The sequence below is a fragment of the Canis lupus genome, chromosome 9 (genome assembly GCF_011100685.1).
Source record: "Canis lupus familiaris isolate Mischka breed German Shepherd chromosome 9, alternate assembly UU_Cfam_GSD_1.0, whole genome shotgun sequence".
Classification (NCBI taxonomy): Eukaryota; Metazoa; Chordata; class Mammalia; order Carnivora; family Canidae; genus Canis; species Canis lupus.
Window position 1 is genome coordinate 1,116,081 of NC_049230.1, and position 15,714 is coordinate 1,131,794.

The 15,714-nt window shown below is 67.3% G+C and overlaps 3 protein-coding genes across 8 annotated transcripts; 1 reads left to right on the forward strand and 2 right to left on the reverse strand.

The window, feature by feature from the left end:
- Positions 1-1,034: 1,034 nt before the first annotated feature.
- Positions 1,035-3,180, reverse strand: RAC3 (Rac family small GTPase 3). Of its 4 annotated transcripts, none has more exons than XM_038546278.1 (6): positions 3,069-3,180; positions 2,744-2,815; positions 2,485-2,602; positions 2,285-2,347; positions 1,697-1,846; positions 1,035-1,548 (listed from the first exon to the last, which is right to left on the reverse strand). In XM_038546278.1, exons 1-6 carry the CDS (start codon positions 3,101-3,103, stop codon positions 1,501-1,503), a joined length of 486 nt encoding a protein of 161 aa, XP_038402206.1. In that variant the 5' UTR covers positions 3,104-3,180; the 3' UTR covers positions 1,035-1,500. The 4 variants fall into 4 exon arrangements, with proteins under 4 accessions (XP_038402206.1, XP_038402204.1, XP_038402205.1 ...); XM_038546276.1 differs by having other exon boundaries at positions 1,697-1,856; XM_038546277.1 differs by having other exon boundaries at positions 1,697-1,856; positions 3,090-3,159.
- Positions 3,181-3,632: 452 nt separating this feature from the next.
- On the reverse strand, positions 3,633-11,311 carry LRRC45 (leucine rich repeat containing 45). 2 transcript variants are annotated; one of them, XM_038546281.1, is made up of 17 exons: positions 10,878-11,300; positions 10,137-10,198; positions 9,955-10,025; positions 9,521-9,699; positions 9,126-9,254; positions 8,018-8,130; positions 7,644-7,702; positions 7,302-7,379; positions 6,899-7,034; positions 6,739-6,816; positions 6,313-6,424; positions 6,140-6,210; positions 5,664-5,756; positions 5,332-5,424; positions 4,628-4,801; positions 4,400-4,547; positions 3,633-4,212 (listed from the first exon to the last, which is right to left on the reverse strand). In XM_038546281.1, the coding sequence occupies exons 1-17, from the start codon at positions 11,095-11,097 to the stop codon at positions 4,016-4,018; spliced, it is 2,013 nt and encodes a 670-aa protein (XP_038402209.1). In that variant the 5' UTR covers positions 11,098-11,300; the 3' UTR covers positions 3,633-4,015. The 2 variants fall into 2 exon arrangements, with proteins under 2 accessions (XP_038402209.1, XP_038402210.1); XM_038546282.1 differs by lacking the exon at positions 3,633-4,212 and having other exon boundaries at positions 4,407-4,547; positions 4,628-4,821; positions 10,878-11,311.
- A 174-nt stretch (positions 11,312-11,485) lies between these two features.
- On the forward strand, positions 11,486-14,842 carry CENPX (centromere protein X). Of its 2 annotated transcripts, none has more exons than XM_038546288.1 (5): positions 11,486-11,622; positions 13,738-13,789; positions 13,981-14,034; positions 14,276-14,367; positions 14,456-14,842. In XM_038546288.1, the coding sequence occupies exons 1-5, from the start codon at positions 11,593-11,595 to the stop codon at positions 14,468-14,470; spliced, it is 243 nt and encodes an 80-aa protein (XP_038402216.1). In that variant the 5' UTR covers positions 11,486-11,592; the 3' UTR covers positions 14,471-14,842. The 2 variants fall into 2 exon arrangements, with proteins under 2 accessions (XP_038402216.1, XP_038402217.1); XM_038546289.1 differs by having other exon boundaries at positions 14,279-14,367.
- The last annotated feature ends 872 nt before the right edge of the window (positions 14,843-15,714 follow it).

The window sequence follows — 15,714 nt, forward strand, 5'->3', positions numbered from 1 at the left end:
CAGAGAGAGGCAGAGACACAGGCAGAGGGAGAAGCAGGCTCCATGCAGGGAGCCCGATGTGGGACCGATCCTGGGACTCCAGGATCACGACCTGAGCCGGAGGTGTTCTCTCAACCGCTGAGCCCCCCAGGCGTCCCTTGATTTATTTTTAGAGACACAGTGTAGAGGGAGAGGAAAGGGAGAGAGGACCTCAAGCCCCCTCCCTGCTGAGTGCGGAGCTGACCGCTCCACACCGTGCTCGAGGTCATGACCTGAGCTGAAACCAAGGGTCAGAAGCTCAACCAACGGCCCGCAGGCGCCCTGAGGGCTCCCACCTTTATCCTTACCACAGGGACATGGACGATAGTGCTGCGTACGGGATCAGCTAGGGGTGTTTGCAGTATTCGGAGTTGATTTTGCTTTCAATTCGGCTACATGTAATCATACGATGATCAATAAAGGCTCTCTGGCAGCTGGCTAACTCCCGGCAGCCGCAGCTGGCCCTTCAGACTCGGCTCGGGCCTGCTCTACGCACTGTGGGGAGCGGTGCAATCACGTGTCTGCCTGGAGGTGCCCTGTGGCCTCAGGGTGAAGTCTGAGCGCCGGACCAAGGCCCCCCCACCCCCCCACCCCCGGCCGACCGGCCCCACCTCTCAGGATTTCTCAGCCCTGCCAGACTGTACCACCTGCCTCCCCTCTTGAGTGTTGCCCAGGCCCGGCGGGGGCGGGGTTGGGGGGTGCTGCTGCACAGTCCTGACGGGCTCTGTGGGGCTCAGTGGACCCCGACCACATCTGGCTGCTCAGTGAGTGTGCCCCTCTCAGGACCTGGAAGTCAGTACTGGGGGGACTGGCCCTCTTCACCCCAAAGGGGCTCCGTGCCCTTACTCCCACTTTGGTCTGGTCACATCCTTTGTCCCCGGACACAGCTGAGCGGGGTCTTCTTCTCATCTTGCCCAGTGTGTGGGGTCAAGCTTCCCCCTCTGTGTTCTCCCTGATGGAGGTGAGGGGCGAAGCACCCCGCGGAAAGAGGCGAGTACCCAGACAGGCGAGAGATGTTGGTGGAGAATGTTTATTGTATAAAAGAAGAAAGGGCCACCCCATCCTGGGGCGCACGAACAGGACCCATCCCCCCAACCCCCCCCATCAGGAAGCCCATCCTGGGGCTGCCCTGGACCCGCCCCTGCAGCCCGAGGGAGACCCTGCTCCCTTCCAGCCTCCCGTGGGGGCCAGGCAGAGCTGGAGCTGTGCCCCCAGAAAGAGGAGACAGAGCAGACAGGACTCTGGTGCCCCAGCCCCGTCCCCAGGAGCGGTGGCCGCGTCCCCATGCGTCTTCCCCCTCCCCACCCACACCACTCCCCCACAGCGGACTCAGAGACACCAAACATCTCAATACGACAGCAAACAGGGCCGGGCGGGGCTGCTCCTGCAGAGGCAGGCTCTAGAAGACCGTGCACTTCTTCCCCGGCTTTTTCACGGGGGGTGGGCAGAGCACAGCCCGGATGGCCTCGTCAAACACGGTCTTCAGGCCCCGCTGGGTGAGGGCCGAGCACTCCAGGTACTTGACAGAGCCTAGGGGGAGCGAGGGACGGGGGTCAGCGACGGAGGGGCTGGTGGCGGTGGGAGGGACAGTGCAAGCGGGGTCAGCATGGCGGGGGCCCGCTCTGTGCCCTCCAGGGCACGCCCCCGCCCCCTTCCTGCCCCTGTGGTGCCCGCTCACCAATCTCCCGGGCCATGGCCAGGCCCTGGGGGTAGGTGATAGGGGCCAGCTTCTTGTCCCGCAGCCGCTCGATGGTGTCCTTGTCGTCGCGGAGGTCCAGCTTGGTGCCCACCAGGAGGATGGGCGTGTGGGGGCAGTGGTGTCGCACCTCTGGGTACCACTGTGGGGATGGAGGCTCTGACCCCTACACCTGGGGCTTTGTCCTGCAGCCATGTCCACAGCAGGCCATGGCCCCCAAGGGTCCCCTCCTCTCAGCCCCTGCGCCACACTGAGCCCTTCCTGCTTCATGAAGTGGCCAGTGGGCTTGGTGGGGAAACCGCCAAGGACAAAAATACCCACCGGGAAGTTTCCATGGCCCTCGTAGTTGGCCCCGAGCGCCTCACCCAGCACCCCTACCCTGCCTCTGCCCCCTCATCGCTCCCCTGGGTCACCTTCAGATCCAAGCAAAACAGATCTCCTCTGCCTCCCAAGGACACGTGACCTAAGGTCTTCAGGCAACACTGTCCCTGCCCTGCCGGGAAGGTGCTCTGGGCACCCCCCCACGCCCCCTGCTCCTGCACACGGGTCCTCCCAGCGGCACAGGCCTACCTTGGCTCGAACATTCTCAAAGGATGCCGGGCTCACCAGCGAGAAGCAGATCAGAAAGACGTCCTTGGGAGAAAGGCGAGGGGGGCCCAGGTGGGAGCGGTCAAGGCCCTCCACACGGCCCCCATGACCCCCGGCAGGACCTCAAGCACCCCGCACCCAAGCGCCCCAGCCCCCCGGGGGCTGGCCCCGTTGTCACCTACAGTTTGGGGATAGGACAGTGGCCGCAGCCGGTCGTAGTCCTCCTGCCCCGCGGTGTCCCACAGCCCCAGGTTCACCGGCTTGCCGTCCACCATCACATTGGCCGAGTAGTTGTCGAAACTGCCAGGCAGAGCGGGCCTGTCGGCGGGGCCGGGCCGGGGCCACACACCCCGCGTGGCGCCGCCGCCCAGGGGAGCCCCGGGGAGGGAGCGCGCGGAGGGAGCCCGCGGAGGGAGCCCGCCGCCCCCGCGCAGCGCTCACACGGTGGGGATGTACTCTCCCGGGAAGGCGTTGGTCGTGTAGCTGATGAGCAGGCAGGTCTTCCCCACGGCGCTGCGGACACAGGCCGAGCCTCAGCCCCCGCCCCGCCCCCGCCCCGCACGGCGCCCCCTCCCACGGCCCCGCCGGGCCTCCGCGGGGGGCGGCCGCGGGGCTCCGTGCAGGTGAGAGGCCCGGCCCCACCCCCGGAGGCCGCACAGCATCAGGTGGGCCGCAGGCCCGCGCCCCCGGCCCCCGCCCGCCCCGCCCGCCGCGCCCGCCGCCCCGGGGTCCGGCGCCCCCGCCCCGCCCCGCGCCCCGCGCTCACCCGTCGCCGACCACCACGCACTTGATGGCCTGCATGGGCGCGGGCCGGGCGGGCGCGGCCGCGAGCCGAGCTGCGGAGAAATGCCCGGCGCCGGCGCCGCAGCGGCCGCGGACCCGAGCCGAGCGCCGAGCCGAGCGGCCGGAGACAGCCGAGCGCCGCCGAGCGCCGGGCGCGGAGACAGCCGAGCGCGGCCGGCGGGGGGCGCGGGGGGCGCGGGCCCGCCCCGAACCCGGCGCGCGCGGCTCGGGGACCGCTCGGTGGGGGGCGCCGGCGCCCAAGCCCCGGCGGCCTCCCCTGCGCCCCGGGACCCACGCCACCCGCCGGGGGCAGCGCGGGCGGGGGGGTCCTCGCCCCCACCACTGCCCCCGGGGCGCGCAGGGGCGTCCGTGTGCACGCGGCGTCTTGGCGGGAGAGCCCCGGGCCGCAGCCGGGACACCGTGTGCCCGTGTCCCACCACCCCCGCCCCCCGCAGTGGCCCCGGGGTCCTCCCGCCAGGGTCGGGGCAGAGGGTCCCCTCGGTGTGGGGCGCACAGACACGTGTGGGAAAAGGCACCACCCAAAATGTATCACAAAGTGTAAAAAGTGTATTTTAGAAGCAGGAGATGCGGGCCAGCCTCCCGCACCAGGTTACAGGTGAGAAGGGTGAGATGCAGGGGTGCAGCGTGGGCTCCCGCAGGTCTTTTACATTTCCTCGCCCTGGGGGTGGGAGGGGGGCTTTCCTGCAGATGCATCCAGCAAATTCCCCGGACTGGAAGGGCCTGGGAAGGGCCGGGGGTGCCCACTCCCCACCATATGGCCAGCCCGCCCTGGGTCTGACTGATCCAGCCTGGCCCCGGACCCCCGAGTCCCCAGCTGCAGACCCTGCCTCAACTGCCAGGCTGCATCTTGAGACGAAGGGACGGGCAGGGACGGGGCACGGTGTCTGGGAGACGCTGCCTTGCCGCCCTTCACTTCTGGGGGCTCGTGGCCCTTCGAGAAGACCCCTGCACATAAGCCAGGACAGCATTTTGCAGGAAGTTGGCCCTCTGGGCCTCCTCCTCCCGGATGCGGGCGATCTCGACCTCCTTGAGCCTAAGCTTCTCACGGAGGGAGGCGTTCTCGCTCTCCCTGTCCAGCAGCGCTTCCCGGTGGTCACCTGCGATCACTGCAGAGGGGAACACGGGCTGGAGGTCCACTCGGAGGCCTGGTGGGGCGCGGGCAGGCTCCCCGATTCCACACGATCCCACAGATCCCACACCACCAGGCACCGCTCAAGCCTGCAGCCCTGCAGCCCGGCCACCTGTCGGCTGACCCCCTGCGAGAAGGCCCCGGGGGCTCTGGGCCCAGCTCACCCTTCAGCTGGCGCTCCAGGGCCGCCACCTTCTCTTTCAGCGCCTCCTGGGCTGTCAGTTCGGCCTGCAGGCGGCCGTTCTGCTCCTGCAGCTCCACCCGCACCCTGGTCACCTCAGCCACCTTTTCTTGGTCCTTGTTGCTTAGTTCCTGCCAGACACGGGGGTGAGCGTATGGCTGGTGTGGGGGAGCCCGGGGCACCGTGGGGAGACCCTCAACGCCCCAGTCACCTGCTGCAGCTCCTCCAGGCGCCGGCGCAGGCCTTCCGCCTGCAGGCCCAGCTGGCTGGCCCGGGCCTGGGCGTCGGCCACCGTCTGCCTCTGCTGCAGGCAGGCGCTCTGAGCCTCGTCCCGAGCCTGCACCAGCAGCCGCAGCTTCTCCTCCAGGTGAGCCAGGCGCTGTTGCTGGGGTCACGGGAGAGGGGCTGGTGAGCAAAGTGAGGAGGACTCAAGGCCTGCCTGCTGCTGCCCTGCACGTCGCCCCAAGCACCAGGGAGCGAGACGGACACCCCACCCCGCTCAGCCGGAGTGGGGATAACCTGTGGAGACAGCCTCCTAACCCGAGTTACCCAAGTTACATGTGCATATTCTCAACAGGCTCAACTTGAACTAGCCTGTAAGTAGTACCCTTGCCGGGCTCCCCCCATCTCCCAGGCTGACCACTCTGTTCCGTGGTTCCGGCTTGGGCCAGGCCATCACAGGCTGCATGTGGGTGAACCCCTGCCCCCATGCCAGGGCTGGACGCCAGCAGCTCTCTGTAGTGGTTGGGATGTGATCCTGGGCCTGTCCTGCTGGGATCCTACCTGCCCCCGGCCCCTTATGGCTCCTGTCCCCCCACCTCCCCTCACTGAGCCGGAAGCCAGCCTGAGTCCAGCCTATGCACCTCAGCCCCCCAGGCCTCACTCCCTGGTGGGCGCTGCCAGCAGTGGGCTCACCTCTTCCAGACGGACTTGGTTCTTGGCCTTCATGAGCTCCTCCTCAGCCTGGCCACGCTCACTGAGAGCTGCCGCCTTCACTCGGCTCAACTCCTGTAGCACAGACGGTGACCCCCGGGCCTGTCCTCCCAGCCCTGGCCAGGGACCCCTCTGGCCCCACCCAGCTGCTGGGCTGGGGTGACCCCTGCACCAGCCTCCTGAGAGCTTCGCTCACTAGGCAGGGATCCCATGTCCCACCTCATTAGGTCCTCTGGCCTCAGAGGGATGTAGGTGGGTGGGTCCTGATGAGGTTCTGAGACCGAGAGCCTAGCACCCAACCAGCATGTGCTCACCTCCTCCAGGGTCAGCCGCGAGGCCTCCAGCCTCTGTACCCTCTCCTGCATGGCCCTCTCACTCTCTTCCAGGTGGCGAGTCATGTGTTCCACCTGCCAAGGTGAGGGGCAGGAATGGGGCTGGAAAACTAGCGCCCCAGCTTACATCCCCCATGCAATCTCCACCCTGTGGCAGGCAAATCGTGGTGACACTTCCTCCTGAGAAGGGGCTGCCCCCCTGGCTTGGCAAGAAGTAAAGATGGAGGGCACGTCCCAGGGCCACGCCCAGACGGCACGGAGCACCTGGCAGCCTGTGCTATGGTCCTTTCTAGAGGCTGGTCGGGAGTTTCTGGGTCTGTCACTTGCTGGGGCTGGCCGAGATCTACCACGCAGCACCCCAAGGCTGCCAGGGAGCACAGCAGGGGTGTGCTTTGGGGACACCATGCCCCTGAGGTTCCCGTGGGCCCTAGGCAGTCACAAGGGACGGCAGGTGGCACCTCCTTGGCTCGCAGCTGCTCCAGGTCCTCCGAGCTCTGTCGGGACCTCTTCTTCTCCAGTTCCAGACGCTCTGGAAGCCCAGGGGAGACAGCGTGGGTGGGACTCCCCGGGTGCCCTCGCCACCCATCCTCCCCTCTCTGGGCCCCTCCACTGTGGGCTTGCATGTGCCCACCCTCAGCCTGGATGGCCCGCGCCTTCAGCTCAGCCACCGTGTTGGTCAGCTCCTGCCTGGCCAGGAACAGCTGCTCCTGCTGAGATCTCACCTTCCGCTCCAGCTCGTCCACCTGGGAAGCCAGCACCATGGACGGAAGCTCCGGTCTGGCCCCTGCCCGTGACCCTGTCCCCCTGTGGCCCTGCCCCCTGCCTGTGGCCCTGGCCCCCTGCCTTTGCCCCCTTCCCCGTGGCCCCAGCCCCTGCCCTGGCCCCCTGCCCCATGATCCTGCCCCCTGCCTGTGGCCCGGCCCCCTGCCTTTGCCCCCTTCCCCGTGGCCCCAGCCCCTGCCCTGGCCCCCTGCCCCATGATCCTGCCCCCTGCCTGTGGCCCGGCCCCCTGCCCCCCACCCCAGTCTCCCCAGGGCCCTGGCCCACACCCCCATACCTGGTTCCGCAGAAGCAGGTTCTTCTCATTGGCAGCAGATAAATCTTTGAGGAGCTTAGACTCCCGTTCTGCAGCCTCCTGAGGGGGAGATGGGGCATCGCTGGTCACCCCGCCTGCCCGCCCTTGCCCACCCTGTGCCCACCCAGCCCTCCCTGCTCACCTGCTGCTCTAGCCTGTGCTCCTTTGCCTGCCTCTGTGCCAAGCTTCTCTGCTCCTGCTCTGTGGTAGCCAAGAGCTCCCCCAGGCCCTGGGCCTTCTGCTCTGACAGGGCCAGGGCAGCCTCGGCCATCTGCAGCCTGGGAGGAGGGGAGAGCCAGCCCCGTCCCAGCTTCGCCTTGAGCCTCGCACACGCGGTGCCGTTCTCACTTTTGCCCACCACTCTTCACCTCAGCTAGAGCTCACCTCCTCCAAGACGCCTTCCGGGGTTACCAACCCAGGGATCTACTTTGTATACTGGGGACTAGTTCTTGTGTGTGTCACTTTTCTACCGTGGGTCCATCTCTAAAATGTTCCAGAGCCCCCCACTCCTGCCCGCCCCCACTCCTGCCCCCAGCCCCACTGACTTGGCCTTGAGGGCATTGATGATGGAATGTCTCTCGTTCAGGGCTTCCTGAAGCTGACCCATGCGTGCTGCTGACGCCCTAGAAGCAGAAAGGAAGGTCCGAGAAACCTCAGAGCACTCCCAGGCCCCCTCGCTCTGGCAGCAGCGGCTGCTCCTCATGCTTCCACGACGTCCCAGCCGCGGCTAGTGGTATTCTCAGCGGCCGCCCCGAACCCGCCAGCCCGTGTCCTTGGGAAGCACACGCCACCACCTTGGCGGGCAGGTGACGAGGCTTGGGGTCAGTCATCCCACAAGGCCGAAGCCAGGACCCAAACCGCAGGCGCACCGACGGGGCTGCACTCACCTGCTGCTCCTGGCCATCTCTTTTCGCTGCTTGTCGATCGTCTCCATCAAGTCCAGAAACTGGGGGCAGAGGTGGCCAGAGCCCTGTGAGGGCCCGGAGCCCGCCTGCTGGCCCTGCTCAAGCTGGAAGGGGCGCCGACGCCCAGTCAAGCAGCAGAGCGGAAGGGCACTGGCCTCACAGGAGGAAGGAGCTCCCGCACTGGGGAGCGCAGAGGCCCCAGGGATGCCCACCTGCCCGCCTAGACACGGGCCAGACCAAACTGGCCGAAGTGCTGGCCAGTCAGAGGAGCTTGGGGTCCTGCCGGCCCCCCGAGGCCGGCCCCTTGCCCCGGCGGCTGGCATGAGGCTCCGCGGTCAGAGCAGTGCTGTCCTCACCTGCCGGGATTTCTCTTCCTGGAGATGCTGCACCTCCTTGCTGAGCACCTGGGTGCGGGCCTGATTCTCCCGGGAAGCAGCCTGCCGCTGCTGACTGTGGGCTATGGCTTGCTCTGTGGAAGGAGCCCCGAAGGCCAGCATTAGCCCAGCCCCGGGCCCCGAACCCGTCACCCGACAGTCGACACTGTGGGCAGTCTTGCCCCACACGTCAGAGCGCGCCGTGAGGCCAAGGGCTGTGGAGGCATAGGGAGGGGGCAACGGTGGGGCCAGGAGCCCGGGAGGGGGGGCATGCCTGCGAGAGGGGCAGGGGAGACCGCTCAGCTGCCGCAGATGGGTATGGTCCTGGGGCATCTGGGCTCACCCCAAGGGTCAGAATCCACCGCATGACTTTCAAGAACTGAACGTCACGCTCAACTCCCGTGTTCTGGAGATCTGGGCAGCAGCTGGGGAGGAGCCAGCCCAAGGTGGTGCCAGAGGCAGTGAGGAGTGCTGGGGACGACACGGGCGGGGCAAGCCCAGCCAGGGTGGAGGCCACGAGCGGGACTCCTGCCCACATTCAGGCCCTTGGGTGCCTGGTGCTCCTGAAGGACAAGCAGCCGCGCTGAGTGGCAGGGTGTTCAACTGGGCCCGGGGCTGCGTTGTCGGGGTCACGGATGGCAGGGGACCACAGAGGCCGGGTGGCCCCGCTCCCACATGGCTCCCACGCACAGCCGTGACCTCTGGGGTGTCGGGGCAGGGCCAAGAAGCCCCTTTTCCAGCTGTGGCTGGGCCACCAAGGTATTGGCATAACCATCAGGGCAAGACCACATATGCCAGCACCTCTGCTGCTCCGTCTGCCACCGGTGACCCCCCACCTCACGGGCCTAACAAGCGAGTGCACACGGGACAGCTCAGAGCGCCACAAGCGAAGTCCCCCACGAGCTCCCCGCCACCATACCCTTCCCTAGACACCTTCTCCCTCTTCGTCCCATTTCTGGTTCGGGCCACCCTCCTGATGCTGTTCCATGTCCCCGTCCTGGGCCTGGAGCCGCCCCTCCCTCGGTGGCTAGCCCAGTCAGAAGGCCAGCTCCAAACCGTGCGGGCCATCGGCAGCCCCAGGTGCCCATACCCACAGCTCTGAGGATGTCACCGGGGATGTTGTTCCCAGCCAGCTCCAGCCTCCACAGGCCTCTGTTGCGGGGGAGACAGTTCACCAGGGCCCGGCCTCCCAGGAGGCCGATGCTGTTCCAGCGCAGGTCTGGAAGGAAACCTGTGGTCACCAGATGGGGTGCACCCGGACAGAGCTGGCCCAGCCTGAGATGCTTCCTTTGGGAAGAGTGCTCCCCGTGATCCCTAGCCAAGCAGGACCCCAGCTCCCCAGGCCCCTCCCCACACCCTTCCGCCCCCTTGCTTCTAGAAGAGGACAAGAGCAGCAGAAAGGCGGAGGGGAACAGTGGGATAGAGCCCCAGGTCTCCAGGACTGCAGATCTGGAGAAGGCCGGGGGGTGGGGGGGGAGGCCTCACCCAGCTGCTGGAGGCTGGTGTTGCATGCCAGGGCCAAGGCCAGCTCCTCTGCGCCCTTGTGGTTGATCTGGTTGTTGCGGAGGTCCAGCTGCTGCAGGGCACTGTTGCCCGCCAGGGCCCCGCAGAAGGTGGCAAAGGCATCGTCCCACGAGCCCAGATTGTTCCACTCCAGGGTGATACTGCAGGAAAGGCAGACCTGAGGTGTGCGGCCCCAGGGAGCACCCTGCTGCCACAGGAGCCAGAAGACAGGTGCAGGCTTCGGGGTCTTCGGCAGAAAGGCTGGAGCCTCGTGAGGAACTTACAGTTGCCAACACCCTGCCAATGGACGACTGGCCAGGAGATGACTCTCCTAGGCTGCAGGACGGCCCCTGGGCCAACCCCGAACCACTCATAGGGTGCTGGTGGACAGGGCGAGGTCCAGGATCACACCTCACCTCTGGATGGACTTGTTCTGTCGGAGGAGTTGTCCCAGAGCCTCAGCCCCTGCAGCTTGAAGGTTATTGCCCTAGGGCAGGAGGAGGCAGGCTGGTGACTCGCCATTGTTACAGGCTGGGCTCCAAATGCCCCATCTGCACCCCACAGGGCCCCGGCCAGGCAGCGGATGGGGCCTGCTCACCTTGAGATCCAGAAACCGCACGATGGTGTTGGCACACAGCCCCTGGAGCAGCAGTGAGGCCCCTGTGAGGGGGCAGGGCGGTCACTCCTCCCCGTGGGTGCCAGCGTGGGGCAGCTCCACAGAGGAGAGATGACTGTCCCAGTGGCCCCAACGGTCAGGATTTGTGCCCGAAGAGAGTTGCCCTGCTCCCTATTTGGTGCAAAACACCTGTAACCTCTGCTAGGCGCAGGGCCGGGCTGCTGACCTCACGCCCCCAGGGGAAGGGAAGGTCTCTCTTTCACAGAGAGATTGCCCGCTGCCGCCAGGGACGCTGCTGCCTGCTTTAACCACACGCAGCGCGCGACGGAAGCCTCAGAGGGGCGCCTGGGTGCCTTGTGGGTGAAGCATCGGTCTTCAGTTCGGGTCATGATCCAGGAGTCCTGGGATCGAGCCCCACGTGGGGCTCCCCGCTCAGTGGAGAGCCCGCTTCTCCCTCCATCCCTCCCCCTGCTCCTCCTCTCTAGTTCTCTCACTCGCTCCCTGTCTCTCAAACAAACAAAATCTTAAGGAAAAGAAGAAGACCCCTCACAAAGACGAGGTCTGGTGGAAGGGAACAGCTCTCCGCCAGGGGCTGCCGAGGCACCCGGACCCCGCGCAGCGCACCAGGCCGAGCGGAGCCAGGCAAAGGGCGGGACCCCAAGCCCAGCTCTCCAGTTGCAATGGTTGCAACCCCCGCGGCGCCCCGCAGCCCGGGGTGCCCACCTTCCTCGCTCAGCATGCAGTCGCTCAGGATGACCTCCGTCAGCAGCGCGTCCTTCGGCAGCAGCTTGCCCAGGGCCCTGCAGGTGTCCACGGTCAGGCTCTGCGCGGCCAGGTCCAGCCGGCCGCGGGGCAGCTCCTGCAGTCGCTGCAGGACGGCTTCCTGGGGCTCAGCCCCACCTTCCTTGCACAGCCGGCTGTAGGCGAGCCGGAGCTGCTGCATGGCGCTGCCGGAGGGGCCGGCAGCGGACGGAGCCGGGTCCCCCGGGTCCCCGGGGCCGAGCACAGGTCCCAAGTGCTCAGCGGCCGAGCGACGGGGCTCCACGGGAGGGACACCCGTGAGCGCAGCGGGGGCGGGAGCGGCGGGGTGAGGGCCCACGCGGAAGCGCTCGCCCGCGGGGGGCGTGACCCCAGGCCCCCAGCCCGCGCGCTCCGGACCCTCGCTCTCCCGCCGTGGATGCCCGCGGCCGCCGCGAAGCCTCAGTATCCAGGAAGAGCGAGGCGCGCCGGGAAGGGCGGGCGCAAACTGCAACTCCCAGGAGGCTTTGCGGAGGCGGGCGCTTGCCTCCGGCCAATAGGGACGAAGGGGCGGGGCCACGGAGGGCGCGCCGCGGGCTGATTGGCTGGGGGCGCGGGGGCAGGGCCACGGAGGGCGCGCTTAGGGCGGACCGGCCGGGGGCTCCGAGGGCTCCGGAGGGCGCGTGTCGGGGCCGCGGTCATGGAGGCAACTGGCGGCGGCTTCCGGAAGGTGAGCGGGCCGGCGGGGCGGGCCGGGGCGCGGGCGGGCTGCGGGGTGCACAGAGGCTGCCGCCCGGCCCCACGCGGCGCGGCACTCACCGTCCCGGGTCGCGCCCTCCGCGCGGGGCCCTGCAGCCGAGCGTCCGCGGCCCGCGCAGGGGTGTGTGCGGAGACCGTGGGGCCCCGCTCGCCGGTGGGCCCTGCCTGCAGACCCTTGGCCCGTTGTCTCGCGGGCCTGTGCTCGGGGCCCAACCGAGGCCCTGCTGGTGCGAGTTCCGGGGGCCCCGGGACCGGGGTGCGCGTGTGCCTCGCGTGGACCTAGACACCTCCACTCAGGCACACTTGCGTGCTCTTGGCAGAGGCTGATCGGTGAGGATATGGGTCTAGTACTATCCTCACTTACCAGTGGGGAAACTGAGGCCGAGTGAGGGCTTCATTCAGGCCATTCCGCTCTGGAGCGGCAGCCGTTTGAGGTTCTGGGTGGGTGGCTGGGTACGGAGGGCCCCGGCCCCCACCCCTGCAGGCTGTGAGTGGCTTCTGCGTCTCACTGGGTGGGCCTGTCCTCGGGTGAGATCAAGCAGGTGCACCAGGTAGGCCTGAGGGCCGTGCTCCACCCGTCCCAGGGCAGGAGTTTCGGCCTCACAGAGGCATCCATTCTGTGCCTCACCTGCCTCAGCCTCCTTTGTCATCCAGGACGGAGGCTGGGCCCTGGCCCAGAGGGGTTAATGACGGGAAAAGGGAGGTCACCGAGGCCAGGGTGACTTGACCAAGTGACCAGGAGAATCCCCCCATCATCACTGCTGCACAGAGGGTCCTGGAGGGCGCACCCCGGGGCTCTGCCAGAGCCGAGGCCATGATTACCCTTGGGCAGGGCTGTCCCTGCTGAGGGTGGTGGGGACGGAGAGACCAGAGCCCCTGCAGGCAGCGGGGCGAAGGCTGAGTGCATCCAGGTCCTGTCCTGCCCTCTGCGAGTTGAAGTCACTGGTCTGACTCCTTTGGGGTCACAGCCCTGCTCGGTAGCTCTGGGGGCAGGAGGGCGTCTCCTCCCCGGCAGGTGGCGCCAGGCTCTCACGGTCGCTGCCTGGAGGGCGAAGCTGCGTTCCAGTGGTCCCAGTGACCGGGTGGCAAGTTCTTACCCCCCTGAGCCTGGGCCCGTGGCGTCCACGCCCTCTCCTGCCCCTCTGCTCTGCTCCTGGGCTTTCCCGAGCTGCACCGGGCTGAGACGGCGAAGGCCCCATGGCTAAAGCTGCAGGGCTGGTCAGTCCCCAGTTCACCCTCCCTGCGTGACACCCCACTTCTGGGCTCCTGTGGCCACACTCCTGCCTCTCTGCTGGCTCCTCACTGACAGCCTCTTCCGGCCAAACCCTGCTCTCCGTACCCGCCCTTGGCCCGCTCCCCAAATCCTCATCATCCTTCCCCCACCTGGCGGCTCTGCCTGGGTGCCTCCCAGCCCCCAGGATCTCTCACCCACAGCCCTCAGCTCTGCAGAGGGGTGTTGTCCCTTATGGGTTCAAGCCCCCCCCCCCCCACCTTGGGGAGTCCCGGCTAGGACCCATCCTTATTTGTCAGGAGGCCCTGTAGATGTGCCCAGGCTGTGCTCCCCTCCTCCTGCACCCACCCTGGCAGCCCAGCCCCCATCCAACTCTGTGGTTCCCAGTGTCCATCCCGTAACAGGAGGACTCCCTCCTGCACTGCAGCCTCCTGGGGGTGGGGGGCACACCTCCGATGGACCACCCACCACCTAGACCTGGCACCTAGCGCAGGGTCTGGCACAAGCTAGGCAGTGTTGCCAAATGTGTCCACACCAAGAGCAGCTACGTCCTGCCCCGCTAGGAGTGCCTCCGCCCAGGGGCGGGAGCACAAGACCACCCTGGATCCCGCGGACTGGAGCCCAGACAGCAGCAGGTGGGCGCCTGGACTGCTCCCGCCTGTCCCCTCCACGTGCCAGACTTCTGATCCTGGAGGCATCTCGGGGCTTCTCACTGCCCAGTCCCCCACCCTGGGAGAGGCCACACGGACGGAGGACCTTTCCAGCAACCAGAACTAAATGCCTGAGGGGTCTGGCAGGCAGGGTGCCATGCGGGCCACTGACCTCGCTCCCCCACCCCTTTCCTCCCACCCCCAGGAACTGGTAAGCAAGCTGTTGCAGATGCACTTTACGGACAGTAAGACCAAAGGTGCGTGGGCACCAGCCGGTGGGCAGGACCACACCTGGGGGCTGCCAGGCACCCGTGACTTGGGGGAAAGGGGTCACCTGTGTGAGGAGCTCCGATTAGTGAGGAGAGCTGTGGGGTGCAGGCCGGGCCTGGGGCCCCAGGGCAGGGGCGGGCAAGGCGTGGCCCGTCACCTGCTCCCTCCCACCTTGCAGTCAGCGGGGATGCGCTTCGGCTCATGGCGGAGCTGCTAACCATCTTCGTTGTGGGTGAGCCCGAGGGCCCTGGTGTGTCCTCCGTGTCCCACGGGGCTGGTCCTGACCCTGTTCCCCTGGCTTTCTCAGCGGGGGGATCAACACGCAGCTTGGAGCCATTTCCCCACCAGCCCTACGCCCCGTTGCTGGAAAACCCCGTGTCCCAGGGGCCCCCCCGAGCTCCATCCTCTGAGCTGCCAGCCAGCGCTTGGGGGAGGGGGACCTGGGATGCCCCGTCACTTCCCCCGTGTCGCAGCAGAAGCGGCTATCCGCAGCGTCCGACAGGCCCAGGCAGAGGACCTGGCTCTTGTGGATGTGGACCAGCTGGAGAAGGTGCTGCCTCAGCTGGTAGGTGCCTGCGGCCCATCCTGCATCCTGCGCTCCCGGGAGCAGGGCTGGGGCCCGTGGGCTGAGTGCTGCTCTCCCTGCCTCACAGCTCCTGGACTTCTAGGGGCTCCCACCCCTACCGCGCCTGCTGTCCCAGTCAAGACCAAGCCCTGCGCACACATTTCTGTGGCCTCTGGCCCCAGCCTGAGGTCCTGGCAGATGCTCTGCTGCTCCCGGGGTTCTCTGTCCTGCTGCTGACCCACTGGACACAGCAGATGGGGTGGCTGAGGGGAGGTGGGGGGCAGGTGCCCTCCCCTCACCCCTCACATCCACCGGGGAGAAAGCAGGTGCGGAGAAGCAGCAGGCCTGACACCCCAACATCGAAGCTTCCCTGCAACCTCTTAACCACTCGCTGCCCCTCGGAAGACGCTTCCCTGAACTACGTGTTTGCTCTCCCAAGGCAACATCAATAAATCAAAACCGCCTGCCAGGCACACCTCCGTTGCCATTAATCACCCAAAGTCCGGTTGCTTCGAAGCCCATGGGCCTGCCTCTACCCTGTGGAAGGATGGCATGGAACTGTGTGCGAGCGCCCCGTGGAGGGCCACGGCAAGGGCCAGGGAGACCTGAGGCCCCACGCGTGGCTGGGAGCATGGATGGCGCTCCTGCCGCGGGATGCTCGGCTGTGCGGCTGCCACTGGCCCAGCAGCATCACTGTGGGCAGGGTCAGCGGGGCCTGGAGGCCGGAGGCCTGGCCTCAGGCCGAGCCCCCAGTGGAGATCCGGGGCTGCACGGGACCCTCAGGAGCTGGGCCGGGTGGTATGGCTGCCCGTGGATGCTCATGGGCCTGCCTGCCCAGCCCCCAGCTGCTCCCTCCGCACCCTGCAGCACCTAACTCGCTTCAGCTCCAAAACCTGCTCAGGGACTGTGCAGTCTGGACACAGCCGCAGGATGTCCACTGGGGAGGATGCCTCACCCACCCCGGGAATTGGGAGCAACCCTAGAGGACCTCCCGGGGGCAGCCTTGTCCACACCTGAGCAGGGCATGAGCTGCGGGGGCCAGCCTGCCCTCCCTGATTCACCCCGCTGGCTGGCTCCCCAACTTTCTCCTCCCGCCCAGCTCCTTGGGGAGTCGCAGGGGTTCAAAGTGCTGGAAGGACGTGGAAGTGATTAAACCCGGAGGGGCGGCTGGGAGAACCCGTGCCCCGAGGCCGAAAAGTGCTCAGAGGGGGCAGCAGCCTGCCTTCCCTGTCCCTCCCGTCCGGTGCCCTGGGTTAGGGTGGCCCTGCTCACCTGGGGCCTTTCCCACACGTGGGTTCTCGCGGGAGGGGTGATTCCTGGGGTCAGTTAGGTAAAGTCGCGGCTCAC